The sequence below is a fragment of the Podarcis vaucheri genome (genome assembly GCF_965113315.1).
Source record: "Podarcis vaucheri genome assembly, chromosome: 9".
NCBI lineage: Eukaryota > Metazoa > Chordata > Lepidosauria > Squamata > Lacertidae > Podarcis > Podarcis vaucheri.
Genome location: NC_138767.1, coordinates 68,281,818 through 68,308,011, shown reverse-complemented (window position 1 = coordinate 68,308,011; position 26,194 = coordinate 68,281,818). Strand labels below are relative to the sequence as shown.

Sequence of the window (26,194 nt, the reverse complement as noted above, 5' to 3'; positions counted from 1 at the left end):
AGGCCCAGCCTGGGCACAGCTTGCCTCCCTGTGACTCCAGCCTCAATGAGGGCTATACCACTGTCCTTTCCTCCCTGCCATGATGTGTAACTTAGGTTGTTGGATTTTTTTAACCAACAGCCTTGAGCTCCTTAGCCTGGCAACTCCAAAGTCTCTCCAAAAGGCAAAATATGGGAGAGCAAGCATGAATAAATAAATATGGGACTGCTGCTGAAAACTGAATATCCTGCACTGAATTCTCCTCTCTCACCCCTGTAAAATTTACTTTTGTCCAAGGCATCTCATTCATATATGTGAGTGTCCAAACACTAGGTTAAATTCTGGAAGTTACTTTGGAAACTATTTCCGCCCCCCTTCGCAGCAGAGCTCCAAGGAAAAGAGGCACATACTGACATAACTTTTTAGCACTGTGACCAACATATTTCTCCAAGCAAATCCAGCCAGAACCACTTGCCAAAACCAATATTGACCCAGTCCTTCATCCAATCAACAAACGCTATTATTTATAAGACTGGGTTTTTCTTGGTTGAAGTTCAAAGCAAAGCTCCAAGGATTTTCAAAACTATAATAATGAGAGGATTTAGCTTTCCAGAAAAAACCATGCCTCGCTTTTGGTTGCAATGGGAACACTAGGTCACTGCAAGTAAACATTCAGATAACCTTTTCAGTTCTATACATTCATTTTCCTCCACAGTTGTATCGAGTCCTGAAATTGTATGGTTCTGAATTAAGACGTGTCCAGAGAAGCGGACACGGAGCAATGGATCCAAACTACAAGAAAGAAGATTCCACCTAAACATTAGGAAGAACTTCCTGACAGTAAGAGCTGTTCGACAGTGGAATTTGCTGCCAAGGAGTGTGGTGGAGTCTCCTACTTTGGAGGTCTTTAAGCAGAGGCTTGACAACCATATGTCAGGAGTGCTCTGATGGTGTTTCCTGCTTGGCAGGGGGTTGGACTCGATGGCCCTTGTGGTCTCTTCCAACTCTATGATTCTATGATTCTATGATTCTATGATTCTAAGACACTGCTGTGTAGCTGATTCTGTCCTGAAACTAGTATGCTTCTTCACATGGGATGGTAGTCTTAATCAGGATAGACCCACTGAAGTTAGTAGATACAAGTAATTTATGTTCATTTATTTCAATGGGTCTACTTTGAGCAGGACTGAGCAGAATGCAACCCTGTTATGTTTGCATTGCTTTTCACATTTCCTGCATCTGCAATTCAATGTAGGATCGAAGGAGAAAATCAGTTTGATTCTTCTACTTTTCTAAATAACATAAACTGAAGCACATCTATGTTTTGAAACTCACACTTCTGCAGCCAAAGGTGGGTAGAAAGTGTACCTAAAACTGCAGTAATTAGTAAATATCATACATTAAGCAAAATTGCATTGAAATGTGTATCCAGTACAAAACTAAAATGCTCAGAAATGTTTTGTAAAAGTTTTTTTAAAATGTAATATAGTGAACTGTTTTCCCAGTAGTGATGTATGGAAGTGAGAGCTGGACCATAAAGAAGGCTGATCGCTGAAGAACTGATGCTTTTGAATTATGGTGCTGGAGGAGACTCTTGAGAGTCCCATGGACTGCAAGAAGATCAAACCTATCCATTCTGAAGGAAATCAGCCCTGAGGGCTCACTGGAAGGACAGATCCTGAAGCTGAGGCTCCAATACTTTGGCCACCTCATGAGAAGAGAAGACTCCTTGGAAAAGACCCTGATGTTGGGAAAGATGGAGGGCACAAAGAGAAGGGGACGACAGAGGACGAGATGGCTGAATAGTGTTCTCGAAGCTACCAGCATGAGTTTGACCAAACTGTGGCAGGCAGTAGAAGACAGGAGTGCCTGGCGTGCTCTGGTCCATGGGGTCACGAAGAGTCAGACACGACTAAACAACAACAAACAACAGCAACAACAATAGTGAACTGTGTAATGTTTCTGAATTGAAGATGGTGGGACAGGGACAGGAACTGAGAGAAACAGAAATAGCCAGATTTTTCCATCTCTGAATGGAAGGCAATCCTTTCTTTCGTCATAGCGTTCAGCTGATATTTGAATGGTTGTTTTCATGATAAATCAGAAGTACTTTTCTCTCCATACATCTGATAGCTGAGCCATTCTATCCGAATGAAAATTAGGTCTGCCTGTCACTCTGGAGCCCAGTGACGATTTAGCTTTCAGGTGTGACTTTGGAGAAAGCTACTGCCTCTTTCTCTGCCGAAGTCTCTTCTGAGCATGTGTCTGTCCTGATTTAGAAGGCAGCAAGCTCACAGCGGTGACTCATGCAGTGATGCCACACACAGCCTCCTCCTCTGAGAGCAGGTAATTCTGCTGCGTGATCCAATTATCCCGCGATGCAGAGATAATTGGAAACAGACAAGGCCACGGCAGCAAATGCAGCTGAGAGGCAATGGGCACACCCTCTCCCAGTTACCGAATTAGCTGTCATCTCTAAGTGGTGCTTGCGGCAGGGTGGAGTGCTCAGTTTCAGAGTTCTAGCCAGACAGACATCCCCTTTTCCAGGATACACCATTCCATTTCTCCACTCCAGGTTTCTGCTGTCATTACCCTGTTCTCTCCAGCAAACAACCAGCATTCTGTGGTCACCGAGCATGTCTTGGTCTGGTTTTTGTGGTGGTAGCTGCTGGGTCCCTGAAATATACTCAGAGTTGAGTAGTGATTTCATGCTCTCTATTTCAGCTCATCATGGGACGCGGGTGGCGCTGTGGTCTAAACCACAGAGCCTCGGGCTTGCCAATCAGAAGGTCGGCTGTTCAAATCCCCGTGACGGGGTCCCGTGTGATTGGTTGATTCTGCTCCCCTCCTGGAGCCTGATTGGGCTGCTCCTGCAGGCCAATTGGATGTAGCATTCTAGTATGTATCCAACCTGCCTATTGTTCTAGTGATAGGCTGATTCACTTCCTATTGTGGCCTGATGGGTTCTGCAAGCCAATCAGGTTGCTGTCTTCTAGGATCCTACTTGCCTACTGATCTAAGACCTAAGCTCAGTACATAAGAGTCCCCATCAGCATTTCCCCCCTCTAAATATTTGTTTTACAGCTGCAAACGATGGGATTGCCCAACACACATCAGTGCCTCCTCCTTCTTCCATACAGATGGTGCTGTTTTGATGGCATGAGGACGCACATTTGGAGAATGAACCAGCTATAAGCATATAGCATGGGTAGGCAAACTAAGGCCCGGGGGCCAGATCCGGCCCAATTGCCTTCTAAATCTGGCCCGCAGACGGTCCAGGAATCAGCGTGTTTTTACATGAGTAGAAAGTGTGCTTTTATTTAAAATACATCTCTGGGTTATTTGTGGGGCATAGGAATTCATTCATATATTTTTTTTCAAAATATAGTCCGGCCCCCCACAAGGTCTGAGGGACAGTGGACCGGCCCCCTGCTGAAAAAGTTTGCTGACCCCTGGCATATAGGATGGAAATTGCCTCCCTCTTCCACCAAAAAACACCCCTGGCAGAACTAATTTATCAAGAGCAACCCTCCGTTCTGATTTGGTTAGGCACAAACCTCTCTCTCTCTCTGGCATCCGGAAGCAGCTAAATGGTAGGAAGCTATTCCTGAAGTGAACCCAGGTCATCTCTTTATTTACCAACTTTTGAAATAAATTTTATTTTATTAGCAAACAAACAAAAATAAAAGATAAAGAGCATAAAGAAATATGGTTGCAGCAGGTTGAAAGCAGCATACGTGAAAACAGACCCCCCCATAAGAACTAAAGGCAGCTTGAAAGACAGCCCCTCCTTTCACCTAAACAGGATTTGCAAGTTGCTGTATCCCCCCCACAAAAAAAAACCCTGCTTAACTATAAGTACAAATAAGACAAAATTGTCAGCTGTAGGAATCGGTGGCTTTTTCAAACTCCGTTCAGTTCTCCAATAAATAAGTGTCTAGATGTTCTGACTAGACATATGGGTTTATCACTAAAGTGTCAATCTCTGTTAATAATAATAATAATAATAATAATAATAATAATAATAATAATAATAGCAAACAAGGCAGCACGACTGTCTCCTTTGTTACAGTAGTTTATCAAGCTGTCAATGTGTTGCTAGAGCCAGAATGGTAGTACAGCTTTGGTTAAAGTTTCTCCCATTACTCCATTAAAAAATATAATCCCCACAAGCTTGTACTAAGGCAGAACTACATTGCTTCAATGAACACGTGATCCCAGACCTAAACTCATGTTTGCTGAAGGGAGCAGGAGGTATTTGTCGGGGAGAGCCAGTCGTCTCAGAGCCCCCACATCACATTTGCGTTGCAAGCGAAACCTGTGTTTGTGCTGTATGTTTGCTTCCACCTTATCGCTGCCCTTTCTTAACCATGAAAGCCTTGGGGCAGTTGAAGCAGAGAGCAAAAGGGGGGAAAGTCAAGAGACTTTCGTGGGTTGGGGGGAAAGGCATCAAAACACAGCATTTCTCAAGAAAAAACAAGAGAGATGCAGGAAAGCTATGGATTGTGGCTAATGGCATAAGCACGATTCTTCCCAAACAACCAGTGGAAGTGCACTGGATGCAAAATATATTAGTGTGCATACACAGCCAGCTTGCAGAAGTGTTTAAATAATTGACTGTGGGGTTATTTGTAGGGAGTTTTTTTTTTTTTTGCCCACACAGCATACTAGCAATTCTCCTTTGTGTCACACTAATGTGCTCCAAAACTCAGCTTGTGAATGGTTGGTCTGTCCCAGGGGTGTCTATTGTGAGTGACTAGCAGTGGCAAAGGTAAAGTGGCAAAGGTTTAGGGACGCGGGTGGTGCTGTGGTCTAAACCACTGAGCCTTTTGGGCTTGCAGATCAGAAGGTCGGCAGTTCAAATCCTCATGACTGGGTGAGCTCTTGTTGCTCAGTCCCAGCTCCTGCCAACCTAGCAGTTTGAAAGCACACCAGTATAAGTAGATAAATAGGTATCGCTGCGACGGGAAGGTAAATGGCGTTTCCATGAGCTCTGGTTTCCATCATGGTGTTCCATTGCACCAGAAGCGGTTTAGTCATGCTGGCCACACAACCCGGAAAGCTGTCTGTGGACAAATGCCGTCTCCCTTGGCCTGAAAGCGAGATGAGCGCCGCAACCCCATAGTCACCTTTGACTGGACTTAACCAACCAGGGATCATTTACCTTTTTTTACCTTTTACTAGCAGTGGCTCTCCAAGATCTTGGGCAGAGGATCTTTCTCCACCCCTGGTTTATGCAATGCGTTTAACTCTAGAGACCATAGCTGTCAACTTACAGATTTGAAAATAAGGGACCAGCAGCCTCGAAAATAAGGGATCAGAAGCCAGAATAAGGGATTTTCTGGGCAACTTCTGAGCCCCTCAGAGCCAAAGGCAGAAAGCCCAGCCAACAGCCAAACGAAGCCTCAAGTGGTGGTTCCCACAGTGCAGCAACCCGGCAAAGGGGATGCAGCAAGGAAAACCACCGTCACCTCTTCGCTGGGAAGCACTGAGCAAAGGCGAGTCCCCAGGCAACGCGGCCTATTTGATCGGCACAAGGCATGCAAGCTCCACCCCCCCCCAGTCGTTCTTAGACTCCTTATTGGGTGAGCAACGCAGCCAAGCAACACAGTTGGAGCCTCCCTCCTCCCTGGCCGGCAGGAAGGGAGGGAGAGGTGCTGCTTCCTTTGAAACCCGGGAAATTTAAGGGACATCATCAATAAGGGACAGCAGCGGGACACGGCGCTGGGATAAGGGACTTTCCCGCCAAATAAGGGACGGTTGACAGCTATGCTAGAGACGCAGGTAGGGAATGAACCTGTGACCTTCAACGTGCAAAATTGGTGCTTTACCACTGAAAAATGGCTCCCTCCCTGACTATCAGTCCTTCTCCTTTGGGAAACTGCTTCAGACAATGCTCAGCCGTACCCATCTGTTGCTGATCTATTTCGCTGCCTTCCCTACAGACGTATTTTTCAGAACTAGTTGTAGGTGACATGGAAACTAACAAACTTAGTGTCCATTCTTGCCGAGGGCTGCATTTATTTATTTTTTTAATATCGTAGCTGACATTTAAACAATATGCGCTATGCTGACATTTGGCTGATTCTTCCACGCTGCTCAGACATTCTTGGCCAAAGCATTACTTTTGTGCTTGTTCTTGCATTCTTCAATTCCCAAACATTCTAGGCAAAATTCTTTTCCGGTAAATCAACCTAATGGTTGCTGGCATTAATTTTCCCATTTCTTATCTAGTTTTTAGATGTCTCAGCATTCTTAGCACAATATAACTCGAGAAAGAGGGGTTTTTTGCGGGGGGTGGGGGGGAGGCTGGACAAACCCCTATGGACCAGTGCAACAATGTAATTTAGATCCCTGGTCTTAATCCTAATAGCAATTTGTTATATGAAACACATGCCCATTGCAGACAGCACTGGAATGCCTTCCAGGGTTCAAACACCCTTTTTGTGGGTTACAACTCTGATGGCTACCTATCTCTACATGCAAACTGAGTGAGACCAACATTACTGTATATCAGGAAGATCAGTAATGGTGGACAATAGGTTGGATCTGGCCTAAGTGTGTTGTACTTTGTATTCATAGAAGTCAATGAGACTATATGCTATTGCATATAATATCCTATAGACTGCCTGACTGCACTGGACATCATTGCCTGTCCCATCTTGATTTAATCCATAGCCAAGGTCTTCTCATGTTTTACAGTCTGCCTGAAATGTACATCAGTTAGGCAATCTCATTTTTAAAAATCAGGATTACACCTTTAGTCAAACAATTTGTCTGCCTCGTGATGGAGACTTCTTAATATTGCAAATGGGTTATTTGGATATTGGAAGCTAGAGGTTTTCTTTTTTAAAAAATCACTGGGTTTTCTGCAGAGATGGGTTAATCTGGATTAAATGGCAGTAGGAAATACTGGCTGGCATTTTGATGCCCATGATGGTGTGTGGATGCTGGTGAAAACCTGCGTGTATGAGCAGCAACAAATCACAATAAATAAGCATTTGGAAGCCCCTTAGTTTAAATGTTCTTAATTTTCTGAAACAGATGTTTGATGCATCAGCAAAATGTCTTGTTTTTCTGTTTTCCACCCATTATGTAGAATGTTGATGTTTTAATCTATTTTTTTAATCACTGATTTTAATTTGTTTAAGGTTGTAAATAGTTGTCTTTCTTTTTGTAAATAGCTTTGAGGGTTTTTCTTTTTTTTTTAACAATCACATTGTGTATAAATTTTATAGACAAGCCTTCCGGGATACTAAAACCTGAGTTTGCTTAACTTTAAATTTGTTAGAATGATATTAATTTTTATCACAAAATTTCACCAGCTGTCATCATTTTCACTGAGTTCAATGGGAGACCCAGATCTTCTCCCACTGCTTGCAGTTTCTGGTATAGAGAGTTCCTAAAAGAATAAGAATATATGTATTTATACGTATATGTATTTGGAATATATGTATTTGGAACTCTGTTCCTAAGCAAGGATGAGAAACTGTGGCTCTCCAGATGGTTTTGGACTACAAATCCCATCATCCCTGAGTATTAGCTATTCTAGCTAATGGAGTCAAACAAAAGCAGTCGAAACTTGGTTCGACTGGGAGGCAAAAGAAGACATTGATTCTTACGTAAAGAGCCTCTCTTGCATAGAGCAGCTGAACAGACAGAACAGAACTCAAAAGGAAATATGGGTCATCAAGGCTGGAAAATGTTGTATACAGGAGTTCTTTCAGAAAGCAAGAAATAAAAGATGGGAGTACTTCACATCATGGTTCACTATCCTGAGATGGATCTAGCTGCTGTGTTGAGTACTTGGGAGAAGCTTCCAGTTTGTTCCTTGACTGAGTTCAGTTTCTTCAAATTCATTCATTCTGATTCATATGGGGTGCCAACTTGAATAAGATACTGGGGTGGGGGCAGGTAAGCCTCGCTCCCCATAATCGCTGACAAAATGCGACACATGCACACCAATTGAATGGTAGTGCCCCTTAACTTGGAGAGCAGCTCCCTCAAATATTTTATGAGGAGCGCAAAGGGACTTCGGCCCCTAGGAGTTGGCTCCTATGGTACAGGCGAAACTCAGAAAATTAGAATATTGTGGAACTTAAAAGGTGAAACTAAAGAGCCATGTCATCAGCTGGTGTTGGTCCACTGTGCTTCATTAAGTCCAGGGTCAACGCAGCCATCTACCAAGAGATTTTGGAGCACTTCATGCTTCCTTCCGCAGACCAGCTTTATGGGGATGCTGATTTCATTTTCCAGCAGGACTTTGGCACCTGCCCACACTGCCAAAAGTACCAAAACCTGGTTCATTGCCCATGGGATTACTGTGCTGAATTGGCCAGCAAACTTGCCTGACCTGAACCCCATAGAGAATCTATGGGGCATTGCCAAGAAAAAGATGAGACATGAGACCGAGCAATGCAGAAGAGCTGAAGGCTGCTAGTTACAGATAGGTAGCCGTGTTGGTCTGCCATAGTCAAAATAAAAAATTCCTTCCAGTAGCACCTTAAAGACCAACTAAGTTAGTTCTTGGTATGAGCTTTCGTGTGCATGCACACTTCTTCAGATACGAAGCGTATCTGAAGAAGTGTGCATGCACACGAAAGCTCATACCAAGAACTAACTTAGTTGGTCTTTAAGGTGCTACTGGAAGGAATTTTTTATGAAGGCTGCTAGTGAAGCTTCCTGGTCTTCCATAACACCTCAGCAGTGCCACAGACTGATAGCATCCATGCCACACCGCATTGAGGCAGTAATTGATGCAAAAGGGGCCCAAACCAAGTACTGAGTACATATGCATGCTTCTACTTCTCAGAGGTCCGATATTGCTCTATTTGCAGTCCTTGTTTTGCTGATTTCATTTAATATTCTAATTTTCTGAGATTATTAATTTGGGGTTTTCACCAGCTGTACGCCATAAACATCACAATTATAACAAATAAAGGCTCGACATATCTCGTTTTGCATGTCATGAGTCTATCTCATATTTTAGTTTCACCTTTGAAGTTGAATTACTGAAATAAATGAACTTTTCCACAATATTCTAATTTTCCGAGTTTCACCTGTATAGGATTGCTATCTTACTTAGGCTCTATGTTGTCTTATATGAGAGAGGTACAAATACATAATCTCCAGAATGATATTAGTCCCGCTGGGATACAGATAATCCGGGTGTGTACTGCTTTGTATAATTATAGTCTGGCTAGATGAAGGATTGCATCTTGAGCCATTTTTTCAGCTTGAGCCAGCCAAGGTGGGTGGGGCTCTTTCTTCCCATATGATACTCGACTTCCGTAAATTTGTTTGTCCACCTTCTCCTCCTGACCTGTTTGCTGACTTAGGCAGTGAAGTTCCGCGTTGGGGTTTAGAAGCCGGGTTTGGTTTGCCTGCGACTTTCCATCGATGGCAGGTTCTCCTCAAAGCCTCTTCTTCTCCTCACTTGGAGTGACCGAGCAGGAAATCGCTCCAGGGCTACCGGTGTGACATCATGACAGCCTTTCCCTTCTTTTCGCACCTATTTGATCTTCGACAGGTAGCTGCTGCGCATTCCATGCTGCTAACTCACATCAAGTTGCCTAGCGACTGATCAGCCCTCACCTCAAACTTAGATGCTCACATGAACTGCAGCCAGTTTTGAAGCTCTGAGAGAACCATTTGCCCTGTGCCACCGTCTCCCCATGAATGACCACCAATAAATCCATGCATTGTAACCATCACACAGCTACCATGTGGACGCAACTGAATCTTACAGTGGTACCTCGGGTTACATATGCTTCAGGTTACAGACTCCGCTAACCCAGAAATAGTACCTCGGGTTAAGAACTTTGCTTCAGGATGAGAACAGAAATCATGCTCCGGCGGTGCAGCAGCAGCGGGAGGCCCCATTAGCTAATGTGTTGCTTCAGGTTAAGAACAGTTTCAGTTTAAGAACGGACCTCCGGAACGAATGAAGTACTTAACCCGAGGTACCACTGTACTGACATCCAACACCCTTTTAGAATGTGGCTTTTTTGGAGGGAGGGGTTATTGGGTTACTGCTTTTGGTTTGATTTTATAAGTTGTGGTCTTGTTGTGAACCGCCCTGAGACCTCTGGGTACAGGGCGGTGTATAAGTTGAATTAATAATAATAATACAGTGGTACCTCTGGTTACATACTTAGTTCATTCTGGGGCTCCGTTCTTAACCTGAAACTGTTCTTAACTTGAAGCACCACTTTAGCTAATGGGGCCTCCTGCTGCTGCCACGCCGCCACCGTGCGATTTCTGTTCTCATCCTGAAGCAAAGTTCTTAACCCAAGGTACTATTTCTGGGTAAGCGGAGCCTGTAACCTGAAGTGTATGTAACCTGAAGCATATGTAACCTGAGGTACCACTGCAATAATAATAATAATAATAATAATAATAATAATAATAACAACAACAACAACAACAACAACAACAACAACCTGGGAAGCAGCAGGGAGGGGCAGGGCATACATTTTGATAATTGTACAAGATCTCATCCATCCACAAGTCACATTTCCACGAGCATTCTCACCATCTGTGGGAATCTCACTAACTAGCAAAAAAATTAAAACCCAATGAGAGACCTCCTATTAACCACTGGAGATTATTTACCCAGGAAGAAACTAGCAGATGAACATGAGAAGAATCCAGTTGAATCAGACCGACGTCTCACCTAATCTAGTATGAGGATCCCACACTAGCCTTGACTGTTACCATTAGCTTTTCTGTTCCGGCATTTGTAAAATCTATTTTTGTGTCCCATGCTTGTAAAAACAATGAGAGCTATTCAAAGCTTGTTTTGCAAGGCTTGGTTCAACTTGGAAGTAATATATACGCTGGGTTGTATCCAAAGCTGTGAGAGTGGAGTTCTGTTTTCCCAGTGGGACTTACATTTCCTCTTCCTCCACCACATGTCCTAAGTCTGCTTTGGAGGGCCCCTCAACCCTCCAAAGCTGATTTTGATGGTGCTGGAGGGATCAGGAAAGGAAGAAGAAGTTCCATGATACACATGGAAGTGGGATATTTGCAGTCAAATCTAACAATGCATAGTAAAGGTAAAGGGACCCCTGACCGTTAGGTCCAGTCGTGGCCGACTCTGGGGTTGTGGCGCTCATCTCACTCTATAGCCTGAGGGAGCCAATGTTTGTTCGCAGACAGCTTCTGGGTCATGTGGCCAGCTTACCTATTTATCTACTTGCATTTTGACGTGCTTTCGAACGTCAGGTTGGCAGGAGCTGGGACCGAGCAACGGGGAGCTCACCCTGTCATGGGGATTCTTGTCAATTAGTAAGTATAGGGGCTAACGACCATAGAGCTATAAATTTTTAGATAGGCGGAGATAGACCATAGGAATGCAATCGGTGGAGAGAGAGTTCTGTTTGATGTCATTCCTCCTGCTTCCAATGCAGGCGATAAAGGAAAAGCCAGCCCATTGGTTAATCTGGGACATTTAGGACTTTAGAGGTGGAAACCAGTGGCATGTCGTTTAGTGGATTGGAGGGACTAAGCTAGTCTAAACGTTCCTGCAAGGGTATTCTGTTAAAGGAATCCAAGGGCTCGCCATGCTTTTGTCCGTATCCCTGACAAAGGGCTAGGGCCATGCGAGAGCCCCAGGGAGCATTTGGGGAGAGGTGTGAGCCTGGCACCCAGCCTTTTCTCTCCCCAAAATTGATTACCCTTACTGACTTCCGCGGGACGCGGGTGGCGCTGTGGGTTAAACCACAGAGCCTAGGACTTGCTGATCAGAAGGTCGGCGGTTTGGATCCCTGCGATGGGGTGAGCTCCCATTGCTCGGTCCCTGCTCCCGCCAACCTAGCAGTTCGAAAGCACATCAAAGTGCAAGTAGATAAATAGGTACCGCTCCAGCGGGAAGGTAAACGGCGTTTCCGTGCGCTGCTCTGGTTCGCCAGAAGCGGCTTAGTCATGCTGGCCACATGACCCAGAAGCTGTACGCCAGCTCCCTTGGCCAATAAAGCAAGATGAGCACCGCAACCCCAGAGTCGGCCACGACTGGACCTAATGATCAGGGGTTTATTTACCTTTACTGACTTCCACCCGGGTGTCGTTGTCAGTTCTGTTCCTACCTCCTAGTGGAACAGATAGTCACTAACCAATGCCTAAGCAACCACTCGCTTACTGTAATTCAATAAAGTTGTGGCCAAAATTATGCCAAAAACCAAAAACCAAATGATGTGTGAACGTGTTTTTATTCAGGGGTGTCTTGGGGGTCCTCAACACGCAACGACCTTAATGTAGCAGTGCCTGCATACCTGTGAAGAAAAGGCTAACCTGCAAAAGAAGTCTTAACTGAGGGTGGGTAGGGTGGGAGAAGCTCTGGAGCAAACTGACGATTCCCAGGTAAGATCCTCCCTCTATTGTGTGGGCAGGTAGTCCCTCCCCCTACCTGGCCTGATCACCTTGGCAACGCCTCCCCAGGCGGGATTGGGCAACTGGCTGAGGTAGGCGGAGACTTCCAGGTATCCCACCTGGGGAAGGGGAAGGGGAAGCCATAGGGTCCAAGGGGCTGCACGCAACCACGCAAAGGGCGCCCCCCATTTAATGTGGGGAGTAGTCATTCCTAAAGCCTGGGAAGCTTCTGCCCAGCTGATGGGAGGAGGAACTATGCTCATATCATATCTTCTTCTCTTCTTTGGCAAGACATCATGCAGGCGATGTGGCACTCCCCCCCCCCCATTGCCCTCTCAAGTTGCCCCCTGACTGTTTTCCTGCAAAAAAATTCACCACATGCCACTGGTTAAACCAGACCTCTGACCTACAAGTTGAGACCCACTGCATGCTAACAGCTTCTAGGAGACACAGGTGAGAGCTGCTAAGTGCAGGGTGGGTACCAAACCTGGACAATCTACCTCAGAGGGAGCACTTTGTGACTCCCGCTAGAAGTGCTATCCCTCCTTTAACATCCCATGCACCCCAGTGGGACCCATTTATTCACTTTTTTGCATCAGTGGTTTATTACATTTTTTAAAAATTACGTATGACAACAGCAATAAATAATAATAGAAACCAAGGATGGTAATTTTCAAAAATACATTATTTTGTAACGTCTGAGCTCTCTGGGATAAAGATTCAACTGACTTTCCTTACTTTATCTGAGCCGAGAAAAGCGCATTTTGCTGTTTTCAGCTCAATATTATTATTTTTCTGTAGGCTGACTCATATTCTCCAGTCTTTTGCCCTTAGGGAAGATGCAAGGAAATGATGTAATGCCTCAGACATGGGCCTTATTCTGCCTGTATTTTTAGTTACCCTGTATAAGTTGCATTATAACAGAAGGCAAGCTTCTCTTTGATAACCGAGCGGGTGGAGTGGGACTGAGCACCATTCAGATGGAACTGTGCACTATATGGATGCCCAGATATCCTGGGATTTTCTTGGCGTGCCTTTTTAAAGCATGCAATAGTTTCTACAGTTAGTTACACAGCTGCGTGGTAAATATTAATTCCCTTACGTAGAGGTGGAAATGGGTTTTAAAGGGCAGTTTATGGAAAGATGTCAACTCCAGGAAATTCAAAGAGGAAAGTTTCACCTCCTCTCCCTTTGCACCACCAAGAAACCTTTTGGGAGTTTAGGGGCTCTTCTGAGCAGTGGGGGTAAAAGTTGGGGCTGAATTGTCCCAAATCAAGTAGGATTACCCAGCCTGAGCCATTCTTCCCTTCCTCTTCACCTTATCCCACATGGTTCAGAACATGGGCAGGCAAACTAAGGTCCGGGGGCCGGATCCAGCCCAATCGCCTTCTAAATCTGGCCTGCGGACAGTCCGGGAATCAGCGTGTTTTTACATGAGTAGAATGTGTACTTTTATTTAAAATGCATCTCTGGATTATTTGTGGGGCAGAGGAATTTGTTCATTCTCCCCCCCCCAAAAAAAATATATAGTTAAGCTGCCCACAAGGTATGAGGGACAGTGGACCGGCCCCCTCCTCAAAAGGTTTACTGACCCCTGATTCAGAAGGATCTTCCAAACCTTTGGAGAGACTTTATGGAGGGTTAAGATGTCTGCAAAGGAGGGGAAATGTTTGTTTAGTTGCCTTTTTTAAATTTGGATGTAGAATAGATTAGATTAATCCAAAACATCCAGAGCCCATTTTGAACAGAAAGGCTTGAGGTGATATCAAAGTGCCTGTAGATTTTTGGTCGAAAATGTATACAGTGGTACCTTGGGTTACATACGCTTCAGGTTACAGACTCTGCTAATCCAGAAATAGTGCTTCAGGTTAAGAACTTTGCTTCAGGATGAGAACAGAAATCATGCTCCGGCGGCGTGGCGGCAGTGGGAGGCCCCATTAGCTAAAGTGGTGCTTCAGGTTAAGAACAGTTTCAGGTTAAGAACGGACCTCCGGAACGAATTAAGTACTTAACCCGAGGTACCACTGTAGATTGCTTCTGGAATGGCATACAAAGGATGAACAGGCTAAATCTGTAATGATACACTGGGTGAGAGATTTTTGGCTTAATATCCAACTTTCAGATTGGGAAAGGTTATGGAAAACTGATTTGAAATTCTCAGCGTGCTGAAAGAAAACTATATAAAAATGATGTACTGATGGTACTTGACTCCCAGTAAGTTCGCAAAATGTGTAAGACAGATACAAATATCTGCTGGAAATGTAAAGAAAAAGAAGGCACCTTTTATCATATGTGGTGGTCTTGTAAGGTAATAAAAGCATCCTGGGAAATGATATATAATGAGCTGGAAAAGACTTTTATTTAAAACACACCAGAGGCTTTTCTATTAGAAATTCTAGGTGCTGATATTCCAAGGGAGCAAATTAAACTGTTGGACTATGCTGAAATGGCAAAACTGACAGGAAAGCTCAGCGACCAAGAAGACCAAAACTTTAACAAAGAATGGGGAAATTTTATAATTTACCTTGGAGACCACAGTAAGCAGATGAAAACATTAGCAGGACTGCAATAACACTCATAATGTAGCAAGTACTATGGGGATAATGGCGTTATATAAAACATGGACAACTGAAAAAAATGCAGTAGAAAAGGTTTAATAATAGGACCCACAGAGGGGAAGGTGGTAAGTCCAGAGATTTGGATGTTTATGGTTGTATTGTTATAATTTTATACTTGTAAAATCAAATTTTTAAAAAATTAAGTGCTCATAGATTTTTACCCTGCATAGGCTGGTGCTCTGAATGGAAATTAAGAAATTTGATAGTTCCTTTTGAACAGGAGCAGGGAAGGGGGTAGCCTTGCAGACGGACTCTCCCTGGGGACTGGTAATAGGATAAAGGGCCTTTCACCTCTAGGTCACTGATCTTAATGTGGCCAGAATGCACAGCGGCTGAAAGTCATTACCATCTTATGTCTGTTCAGTCGCCTCTGAGGTAGGACTCATTGTTCTCTCAGAGTCCTTCCAAGTGGCCAGGTGGCCGTGACAGAGAAAATCATTACAGTCGATCGGTAATATAATTTATGCAATTCGCAGCAGCCTCAGCAAGAGCAGCAAATGAACTTGAAAACTGGGCAGATGCTCTTTACTAAGGCAACACATACTGGGTAGATGCAAGGAAACACAGTATTAGGGGTACAAATACCTGCTGGAAATGTAAAGTACATGTACATGAAAATGTAAATGGTGGATGTGTAAGGTAATAAAAGCATTTTGGGAAATGATATATAATGAATTTTTAAAATATTTAAAATAACATTTATAAAAATAAACCAGAAGCGTTTTTATTAGGAATTGTAGGTACTGTTATCCCGAAGGAGTAGAAAAGACTTTTTATGATTTGAAAGAGTGTTTGGTCCAGGAATTTGTGTCCTTTTGGGATCTAACAAAGGAGGAGGTGGAATCTACAATTGTAAAGGCCTATAGATTTGGACCTAGAGGTAAAAAGGACTCAAAAATTTTGAATGATTGCATGGTAGTCTTCCAAACAAAGGATCAAAGAGATAAAATTCTGGGATTGCATTACAAGAAGAATTTTGAAGTACAACAACACTCAATTGCTTTGTTTATAAAGGTAAAGGGACCCCTGACTATTAGGTCCAGTCGTGACCGACTCTGGGGTTGTGGTGCTCATCTCGCTTTATTGGCCTAGGGAGCCAGCGTACAGCTTCTGGGTCATGTGGCCAGCATGACTAAGCCGCTTCTGGCAAACCAGAGCAACGCACGGAAACGCTGTTTGCCTTTACCTATTTATCTACTTGCACTTAGACGTGCTTTCGAACTGCTAGGTTGGCAGGAGCAGGGACCCAGCAACAGGAGCTCACCCCGTCACGGGGATTCGAACTGCCCACCTTCTAATCGGCAAGCCCTAGGTTCTCTTACAAGTGCTTTGAGAAGAAAAAACTTCTTTTCTCGATGGGAATTTCCACAAGCCTTTCATTTAAATACAGTGGTGCCTCGCAAGACGAAATTAATCCGTTCCGCGAGTATCTTCGTCTAGCAGTTTTTTCGTCTTGCGAAGCAACCCTATTAGCGGCTTAGCGGATTAGCGCTATTAGCGGTTTAGCGGCTATTAAAGGCTTAGCGGCTTAGCGGCTAAAAGGCTATTAAAGACTTAGCGGCTTAGAAAAAGGGGGGGTTGGGAAAAAATCTCAAGACTCACAAGACATTTTTGTCTTGCAAAGCAAGCCCATAGGGAAATTCGTCCTGCGAAGCGCATTGAAAAACGGAAAACCCTTTCGTCTAGCAGGTTTTCCGTCTTGCGAGGCATTCGTCTTGCGGGGCACCACTGTACCAGCAAAGGAAATATCGAATCAGGTCAATTGAAGAAAAGAGAAGATTCTTGGAAAAGAAAGCTAGGGATTTTGGATTTGACACAGGAGCAGGAATTGGTTCAGGGAGTGCATCTTCGGGAACAGGATCAGAACTTGGGGCAGGGGCAGGAACCGAACCTTCAGATTTGGACTGAGTGGCAAACTAAGCTGTTGGACTATGCCAAAATGGCAAAACTGACCGGAAAGCTCAGGAACCAAGAAGACCAAAACTTCAAGAAAGAATGGGAAAAAAATTATAATTTGTTAGGGAGGCCACTGTAAGCAGATGAAAACATTAGCAGTAATGTTTGTAACTTGTAATGTAGCAATTATCATGGACAATATGGAGAGATATAAAACATGGATTATGAAATAATATGCAGTTGAAAAGGTTGACAAAAGGACCCATGGAGTTGATGGTGGGAAGTCCAGAGATTCTAGAAATCTCTAAATGTGGATATGTATTTTGTATTGTTATAACTCTACACTTGCAAAATCACATAAAAATCACTACACACACAAAAAAGGAAACACAGCATTAGCTGCATGGCAGCTACAAGAGGGACGCGGGTGGCACTGTGGGTTAAACCACAGAGCCTAGGACTTGCTGATCAGAAGGTCAGCGGTTCAAATCCCCGCGACGGGGTGAGCTCCCCTTGCTCAGTCCCTGCTCCTGCCAACCTAGCAGTTCGAAAGCACATCAAAATGCAAGTAGATAAATAGGCAGGAAGGTAAACGGCGTTTCCATGCGCTGCTCTGGTTCGCCAGAAGCAGCTTAGTCATGCTGGCCGCATGATCCGGAAGCTGTACGCCAGCTCCCTCAGCCAATAAAGTGAGATGAGTGCCGCAACCCCAGAGTCGGCCACGACTGGACCTAATGGTCAGGGGTCCCTTTACCTTTACCTAGCTACAAGAGAATTTGAACAGCAATGTATAGAAAACCCAATAGGGACTCATGAAATACAGTGGTGCCCCGCAAGACGAATGCCTCGCAAGACGGAAAACTCGCTAGACGAAAGGGTTTTTGGTTTTTTGAGTTGCTTCGCAAGACGATTTTCCCTATGGGCTTGCTTCGCAAGACAGAAACGTCTTGCAAGTTTGTTTCCTTTTTCTTAACACTGTTAATACAGTTGCGACTTGACTTCGAGGAGCAACTCATAGAACGCGGTGTGGTAGCCTTTTTTGAGGTTTTTGAAGACTTTGGTGATTTTTGAAGCTTTTCCAAAACTTCTTTTAAACTTTTAAAACTTTTGGGGGGATTTTGGGTTGGGGTGTTTGGAATTCAAGGACTTGGTGTTGGGGAGGGGTTTGCAAGAATCTGGAAGCTTGTGTGGGTTTTTTTTTTTGCATTTTTATGATTTTCTGTGACCATTGGGCCACTCTGCTGTTTTTTTTAAAAAAAAAATCTGGATTTGAATTTCTGTGTGGTGGGCGGCTGGGGGAACAGTTGGGGAGGGGGTTCTTCAGCAAGAAGCAAAGAGTGGAAGAGGAACCTTCTTTGAGTTGTCCCCCAGAGTCTTAGAAAATGTACTGTACACTTTGTTGATTTTTAAATGTTTTTCTGTCATGTTTAGAAACTTAATTTATTGTTCCTTCAATTTTTGAAATGCTCTTTACAGTATGTGTGACTTTAAAGAGCACTTAATAAACTCCTGTTGTACCAAATTTGACTTTGTTTGGACTTTTTTTGACCATAGGAACGCATTAATTGAATTTCAATACATTCCTATGGGATTCCGTGCTTCGCAAGACGAAAAATTCGCTAGGTGAAAAAACTTGCGGAACGAATTAATTTCGTCTTGCGAGGCACCACTGTAACAACCATTCGAATATTTGCAATTTCAGTTATGTCTGTCTGGGTTAAGTTCATATGCTGAAATTGGGGGTGCATTCCCAGTGGCATCTAATCTGGGTGTCAGCAGAACCAGCCTTTTTTCTTTTCTTTTTGCAGAGCCAGCCTTATCATTAGGGTAAGACATCTCTCACGACGGCCCTATATATGTATATATGGCTGTGACCACCAATTTCTAGCTGAGGACCATTTCCCCCTTCTCCGTCCCTACCTTGACACTTTGCTCCTCTCTCCATCCCATTAGAGCCTGAAATGTTCGGGCCACAATTACCTCCCCTGCTTTGTGCACCTCCTTTGTGATGCATATTAACTCGGGGTTATGTTTCCTTTGTTGGAGACGTGCGGCTTGTGTCCCAGGAGCAGGTTTGCTTTATTGTTCTTGCGGATCTGTACTGCTGGGTGCAGCTCAGCGGAAGCCATCAAGTTTGTGCCTGACTGATGCTGACCTGGACAACTGCTCAGACCCCCAGCAGATGGTGGTACAGGGTCTCCATCGAGCTGGAACTAATAGCCTGCGCTGCTTCTCTTTTTGTTTCTGAAAAGAAGCCGGGCTGTGAGTTGCCCTCCTTTCTGTGACAACAGCTGTATACATGGCAAAAGCTGGCAAAATGCTAACTGTCACTTCAGGGGCGTCTTTGCTGCCATTAAGAACAACTCCTGGACAGTCAAAATCTCGTCCCAGCAAATTTGATGTGGATGCTTGTGGTTCTTCACACCGTGAGCTGGGACAGGGGGTAAGGGGCTGGGGATCGCTTCCCAACTCAGGTCCAAACCGACGGGTGTTAAAAGGAGAAAGAAATGAAAACCACCACACGCATTCCCCTTTCCTGCATAATATTTCTTCGCAGCTTTAGAAGACCGCAATAAACCGTTTCAGCCTTAGCTGTGCCCTTTCTCTTTGGGAAGTTATTTGAAAAGCCTGAGGCACCGAATCCATTACAGTCCTGCCAGAACGCAAAACGAAGGATTCTCTTGAAAAGCAATACATATCTCACTTCAGATGTTGTTGTTTCCCCACCTTACTTCCCGGCAGGACTCAAGGCGTCTTACAACTAAAATAGAAACAACTAAAAACATATATTTAAAAAGCAATAATCAAAAAAACGATTAAACATCAGTGGAATTAAAATATATACACATAACCCTCAGTAGGCTTTAAGGAATAGTTGATTCACATTTAAAGCACATAACTCGCCCTGAAGAATCCTAAGGACTGTAATTTGTTGAGAATGCTGGAAATGGTAGCTCTGTGTGGTGGAAACTTCCCATATTTTTGGGGGGGGAGGGCATGTGCTTTAAATGTGTTGAATATGCTTTAAATGTATACAGTGGATCTGCTAACCAGTGCTGAGATTAGTATTCCAGACTATCTGCTCTAACTCTGTCCTCTGCCTTGGCCTTAGATTTGCCTTAAATTTCCACAAGATTCTGATCACGAATAATGATCTGTTGTTCTGTAGCACTATAACATGTAATAATTACAATTGTTAAATTCCATAAAATGCCAGGTTAAAAACCTGCACCTCTGTGAATTCCAGATTCTTTCTAGACAGCTGGTGTGTTTGTGTTTGACAGAAGGATATGGGGACCACAGAAGAGAAGGGCATTTGAACTGGAAGTGTGTTGACAGCAGCAAAGGCTCCATAATTACTGCAAATGGGTGCTCAGAGCGTGACAGATTTGACAACACCCTTGGCTACAGGAAAATTTATTCAGCACCATAATGAGGTAACTAGTAATCTTTTTTAAACTTCTCCCCCTCAACGCAGTGCTTCTCAGACTATCTGGCTAGTGAAGCCATCTTCCCTCCTGCAATGTGCAGAGGACCAATACCACATTTGGTCCCTGAAGCCTCCCGCCCAACCTGGGCTGTGGTGGGGTCACTGAGGACTGGCAGACCCATTCTGCAGACCACCACTTTGAGCAGTGCTGCACTAGTAAGATTATCCAACTGCAGTGGTTGCCATAGTTCTCAAGAGAGAATGGCGTGAAATCAAACTGCTGTGTTAGCAGCACCAAAGTGACCTCATCAAGGTGCACGCCTGGGCAGTTTGTATGGAGGTCATTGGCTACCCAGAAGACAAGAACTCCTTCTTGGCCTTGCTGATGGGGTCCAAAGGAAAGCAGAGCAAGATGTTTGGTGCCAGCTTGGTTGCAGGAGTTGCTGGAAGGAGAAGGATAAGAAGAAGAGTTTGGATTTGATATCCCGCTTTATCACTACCCTAAGGAGTCTCAAAGCGGCTAACAATCTCCTTTCACAAACACTCTGTGAAGTGAGTGGGGCTGAGAGACTTCAGAGACATGTGACTAGCCCAAGGTCACCCAGCAGCTGCATGTGGAGGAGCGGGGAAGCGAACCCAGTTCACCAGATTACAGTCCACTGCTCTTAACCACTACACCATGCTGGCATCTGGCTTCTAAGGCACCATCCAACTGTCTTTGGGTCTCCACTCTGGATTTGTGTAGTGTTAACTCCTTAGCCTTTTCTTCTCCACAAGGTAGCAGAGGTTTAGGAGCAGAGTTTTCCTTCTCCTAGATGAGTGACCTTTCCAGGTTGATGAGTTCCATCTGCCACTCGCTTCCTTCTACAGCACATGCAGAAACCACCTTCTTGACCATTGGACAAACGCTTGGTCTTGTCGACTCATGTCTTTGCATGCAGGGGAAGTCCCCGACTCACTAAACGTTTGAGACCCATTGGAAACATTCTTTCGTATGTGGGGGACTTGTAAAAGGGTAAGAGTATTGGGAAATGATCCATAATGAATTGAAAAAAAAGTTTAAAAGTACCTTCTCAAAAAGGGACGTGGGTGGCGCTGTGGGTTAAACCACAGAGCCTAGGACTTGCCAATCAGAAGGTCGGCAGTTTGAATCCCCGCGACGGGGTGAGCTCCCATGGCTCGGTCCCTGCTCCTGCCAACCTAGCAGTTTGAAAGCACGTCAAGGTGCAAGTGAATAAATAGGTACTGCTCCGACGGGAAGATAAACGGCGTTTCCGTGCACTGCTCTGGTTTGCCAGAAGCGGCTTAGTCATGCTGGCCACATGACCCGGAAGCTGTATGCTGACTCCCTCGGCCAATAAAGTGAGATGAGCACCGCAACCCCAGAGTCAGTCACGACTGGACCTAATGGTCAGGGGTCCCTTTACCTTTACCTTCCCAAAAAAACTCAAGAGTCCTTCTTTTGGGGATAATTCAGGCTGAAATTCCTAGGTGTCCAAAAAGGTTATTTATGTATACTACTCCTGCGGCCCATGTTTTGTTAGCTCAAAAATGGAGAATGAGCGAGGTCCCAACCAAAGAATGGCAACTCAAGTTGACAGAATATGCACAACTCGAAGACTTAACATATAGAGTAAGAGAATAAGAAGAACATATGTTTAAAGAAGATTGTGAAACGTTTGGCAGCATTAAGATAAATTCAACAGTGTAAATAAGTTTTGATGGATGTAATAATGGAATACTGAATGGTATAGTTTTTTGTAAAATATGCAGGGATTTATGATATGTAAAATGAACCATGGAAAGAGAAGAAGGGGAGCCATTGATATCTTAAGGATGTAAAATGAGTATTTTAAAAGGACCCCTGGATGGTTAAGTCCAGTCAAAGGCAACTATGGAGTGCGGTGCTCATTTTGCTTTCAGGCCAAGGGAGCTGGCGTTTGTCCACAGAAAGCTTTCTGGGTCATGTGGCCAGAATGACTAAACCGCGTCTGGCACAACGGAAACACAGCAACAGAAACCAGAGCGCACAGAAAAGACGTTTACCTTCCCGCTACAGCGGTACCTATTTATCTACTTGCACTGGTGTGCTTTCGAACTGCTAGGTTGGCAGGAGCAGGGGCAAAGCAACGGGAGCTCGCCCTGTTGCGGGGATTCAAATCGCCGACCTTCCATCAGCAAGCACAAGAGGCTCGGTGGTTTAGACTACAGCACTACCTGCGTTCCTTACCTTTAAGCAAGTAACCAGGTTGCATACCTGCTCTGAGAGTGACTGAAAAATCCAATCACACCCAGCATAACAATAAGGCAGAATTACTACCTGCTTTTCCCATTGAGTCTCATTCAAAGAGTTAGAGCAATGAATCCTGCATATATGCAGCAGGAACTTTCCTTGGCAGACAAAGATTTGGGGCTTGCATCAGATTTATTTTGTGTGCCCTGAAGTTTGAGAAATTCTTCCAGGGCAAATGCTTTTTTCAATAACAAGCAAACATTCAAATGAATAAATGCTAGTATTTTTTTGTGTGTGTGTGAGTGTGTGTGTGTGTGTGTTGGGGTGTGTGTGTAATGTTTGAAATGTATTAAAGGCTGACCTATTTTTTTTATCCTGTTTTCCTCCCAGTTGGATTTAAGGCACATAAATTAAAGACCCCTTAAAATTATCACCTAGAGACAGTTTATGGCAAAAATCCAGAAGCCATTAATAGCTCAACTGAAGCAGCATGAGCCCAGAGGGAGGGATACCTATTTTCAAAAAGAGAACTTAAAAGGATTATGGATTGTTTCATGAACTTTAAATAGAGGAATTGCAAAAGTCCACTGAATGCAGGAAATGTTCCTTGAATGGAACCAACTTCAGTAATGCAGATATGACAAAGAGCGAGAAAAACTTCATTTTATTTATTTACACCTCACCCTTAAATTAAAATCGAGGGAAAATCGAGGTTGGTTAGCTTGCCATAAATAGAATTGGTTTTAGCACAGTTCACATATATAGGAGAAATACAAGTTTTTTCACAGACATTACACAAATTAGCGCATCTTTTTTTTAAACACAAGTGTATTGATAGTAGACTTGAATGCAAAAAAACCGTTTTTAAAAAATGTATTTGAACACAAACCCACACACCTTTCACTTTCTCCCCGATTAATAGTATTAAAAGTTATTTTCTGCTCCTCTTAAGCTTGGGGAAATTTCTCCCCAGAGGCTCACCTGGTGTCTTCATTATATATCTGTAGGTGCCAGGCTAAAATGTTTCCCTTCAACCAGACGTTCGCCTGATGAACATTTATGGCTTTTTAAATGTGTTTGTGGAGCTTATTGGTTTGGTTTTGTTTTACGATGTGTCCTGTGTTCTCATTTTGTATTTTTCTGTTGTGAACCGCCCCAGGGTTTTCAAATGACGGGCGGCAAACAAATCTAAAAATAATAGTAATAGCAAAATAAAGTGAAAGTCAAGTCCTTCCGCCTTAAGTGGAAATGGTAATTATATTGAGGGTCCAATGGAATGAATATAATGACAACTAGTAAATTCTTATCTGCTGCAGTCTTCATCTGCCTTACCAGCCATTGTAATATACCACTTGTTATCTTCCACCTATCTTGCAATTGAGGACTTCTTGGATCATTCTTTGTCTAGCTCCTCCCCTTTGACCTTACCGCCTTGGGTGACCCTACTGGGAGACTCCCAAGGGCTTCGCTCACAAGGGTCATAGGAACATGCAAGCCCACTCACCACAACAAGGTGATGATCCAGTGAGTTGAGTTTGGGGTGGGTTTTTGGAAGAAGCAATGTTTCTTCTACATCTACTTTGTTGGACTGGTCATGTTGTGTGGATGCCTGAGCATCGTCTTCCAAAGCAACTACCGTATTTTTTTCTCTATAAGACTCACTTTTTCTCTCCTAAAAAGTAAGGGGAAATGTGTGTGCGTCTTATGGAGCGAATGCAGGCTGCGCAGCTATCCCAGAAGCCAGGAACAGCAAAAGGGATCACTGCTTTTGATGCGCAGTGATCCCTCTTGCTGTTCTGGCTTCTGGGATTCAGAATATTTTTTTTCTTATTTTCCTCCCCCCAAAACTAGGTGCGTCTTATGGTCTGGTGCGTCTTATAGAGCAAAAAATACGGTACTCTATTCCGAACTTAAAAATGGAAAGTGTAATGCTGGTGGCCAACAAAAGAGGTTTAAAGACTCTCTCAAGGCAAATCTAAAAAAAATATAGTATAAACACTGACAATTGGGAAACACTGGCTGTTAGTGCTCCAATTGGAGAACAGCCTTTACCTAGGTGTCATGGACTTTGAAGATGCTTGAACTCAGGATGAAAGGGAGAAACTTGATAGGAAGAAGGTACGTTTAGCAAACCCTCACCAAGATCAACACCAAGCCGGAAACCTATTTCCCCACTGTGGAAGGACGTGTGGATCCAGAATTGGCCTCCGCAGTCACTTACAGACTCACTGTTAAGATTGTGATCATGGAAGACAATCTTACTTGCCAAGAGTGATTGCCAAAGAAGAAGATATTGAGGATCGCTGCCCACGCCCAACTGAGCTCACTCTCCCTACTGCAACCAACGAGGATGACTTAGAGGCAATTCATCACTGACCCAAATGATGCACAACACATGCAGGCTTACCCAAATGTAATTAAAAACTAGTTAATCCATTTTTTAAAAAATGCACCAGGGTAGTCTGTGGTAACCTGAGGGGAGGGATGCAAAATGCAGATTTAAGAAACACACACAAAGGAGCTTTTTGTTTATTTAAGCTCCTTTTCATTGTTGGTTTCCTTCTCTCTCCTAAAACACCTCAGGCCGCTGCCTTCCTGCTCGCAATTCCTGCTCGCAATTTGGAGTCCACTCCTTCCTGCCCCCCTTCATGCTGTCTGAAATGGTCCCATCTAATATAGACATGGAAGCATGGGAACAATTGTGGAACATGGATATAAAATTTACAGCATGTTATGGTCCAAGAGAAAATGATATGAAAATGATACATCGATGGTATCTAACACCGAGTAAATGGGCAAAAAATGTATAAATCTAAATCAAACAAGTGTTGGAAATGTAAAGAGAAAAACGGTTCTTTTTATCTTATGCGGTGGTCTTGTAGTAAGGTTAAAGCTTACTGGGAAATGATATATAATAAAATGAAAAGGATGTTTAAAATAATGTTTGTAAAAAAAACAAACCAACCCAGAAGCTTTTCTTTTGGAAATTATAGGGACAGAACTACCAAAATTGTATAAAAATTTATTCATGTATGCGACAACAGCGTCAAGAATGCGACTCGCCCTAAAATGGAAAGAAGCAGAAGTCCCTAAAAAGAATGGATACAAAAACTTATGGAATATGCAGAAATGGCAAACTTACCAGAATAATAATAAATCAAGATAAAAATTTTTTTTATAAAGGAATGGAAATGGTTTATGGAATATTTACAGATAAATTGTAAACAGATAAGAACATTGGCAGGATTGTTGTAATAACGTGCAGTTTTATTAAGAGTATATATTTAAAGAAGATGAATAAATGAGTAAATTAAGTTAATTTGGAATAAGCAGAAGATACTAAAAATAAAATTAAGGAACAGCAGAAAGATGGGGAAGGAGGTCAAGTTTTGAAATGTCAAAATGATTGTAAAATCAGTGAAATGCCATAAACCTAAAAAGTATATATAATTTTTTTTTTAATGAATGAATGAAATGGTCTCGCCCGCGGCCCTACGCGAATGGTTCGGTCCGTTCTCTCCCACGCCGAAGCCTCTGCGCTCGCTAGGTCAGGCGTAAAGGGAATCCCCCTCCTGCCCCTCCTCCTTCCTATGACCGCCCTTCTCGCGATATCCTTTCTCCTTTTCCCTCGAACAGTTCTCGCGAGTCTTCGGGCCGAGTTCCCACGCC

General features: G+C 43.6%; 1 protein-coding gene across 2 annotated transcripts in view; it reads left to right on the top strand.

Moving 5' to 3' along the window:
• Nucleotides 1-26,194, top strand: part of RBPJ (recombination signal binding protein for immunoglobulin kappa J region) — an 82,293-nt gene that overhangs the window by 16,256 nt on the left and 39,843 nt on the right. The window contains exon 2 of one of the 2 annotated variants that reach the window (XM_082238224.1): nt 20,147-20,299. The exons of the other annotated variant lie outside the window; for it this stretch is intronic. Coding sequence (XP_082094350.1) covers nt 20,295-20,299 — 5 coding nt within the window. The 5' untranslated portion in view covers nt 20,147-20,294. The remainder of the gene's footprint in view (nt 1-20,146; nt 20,300-26,194) is intronic. 2 annotated transcript variants of the gene reach the window in all.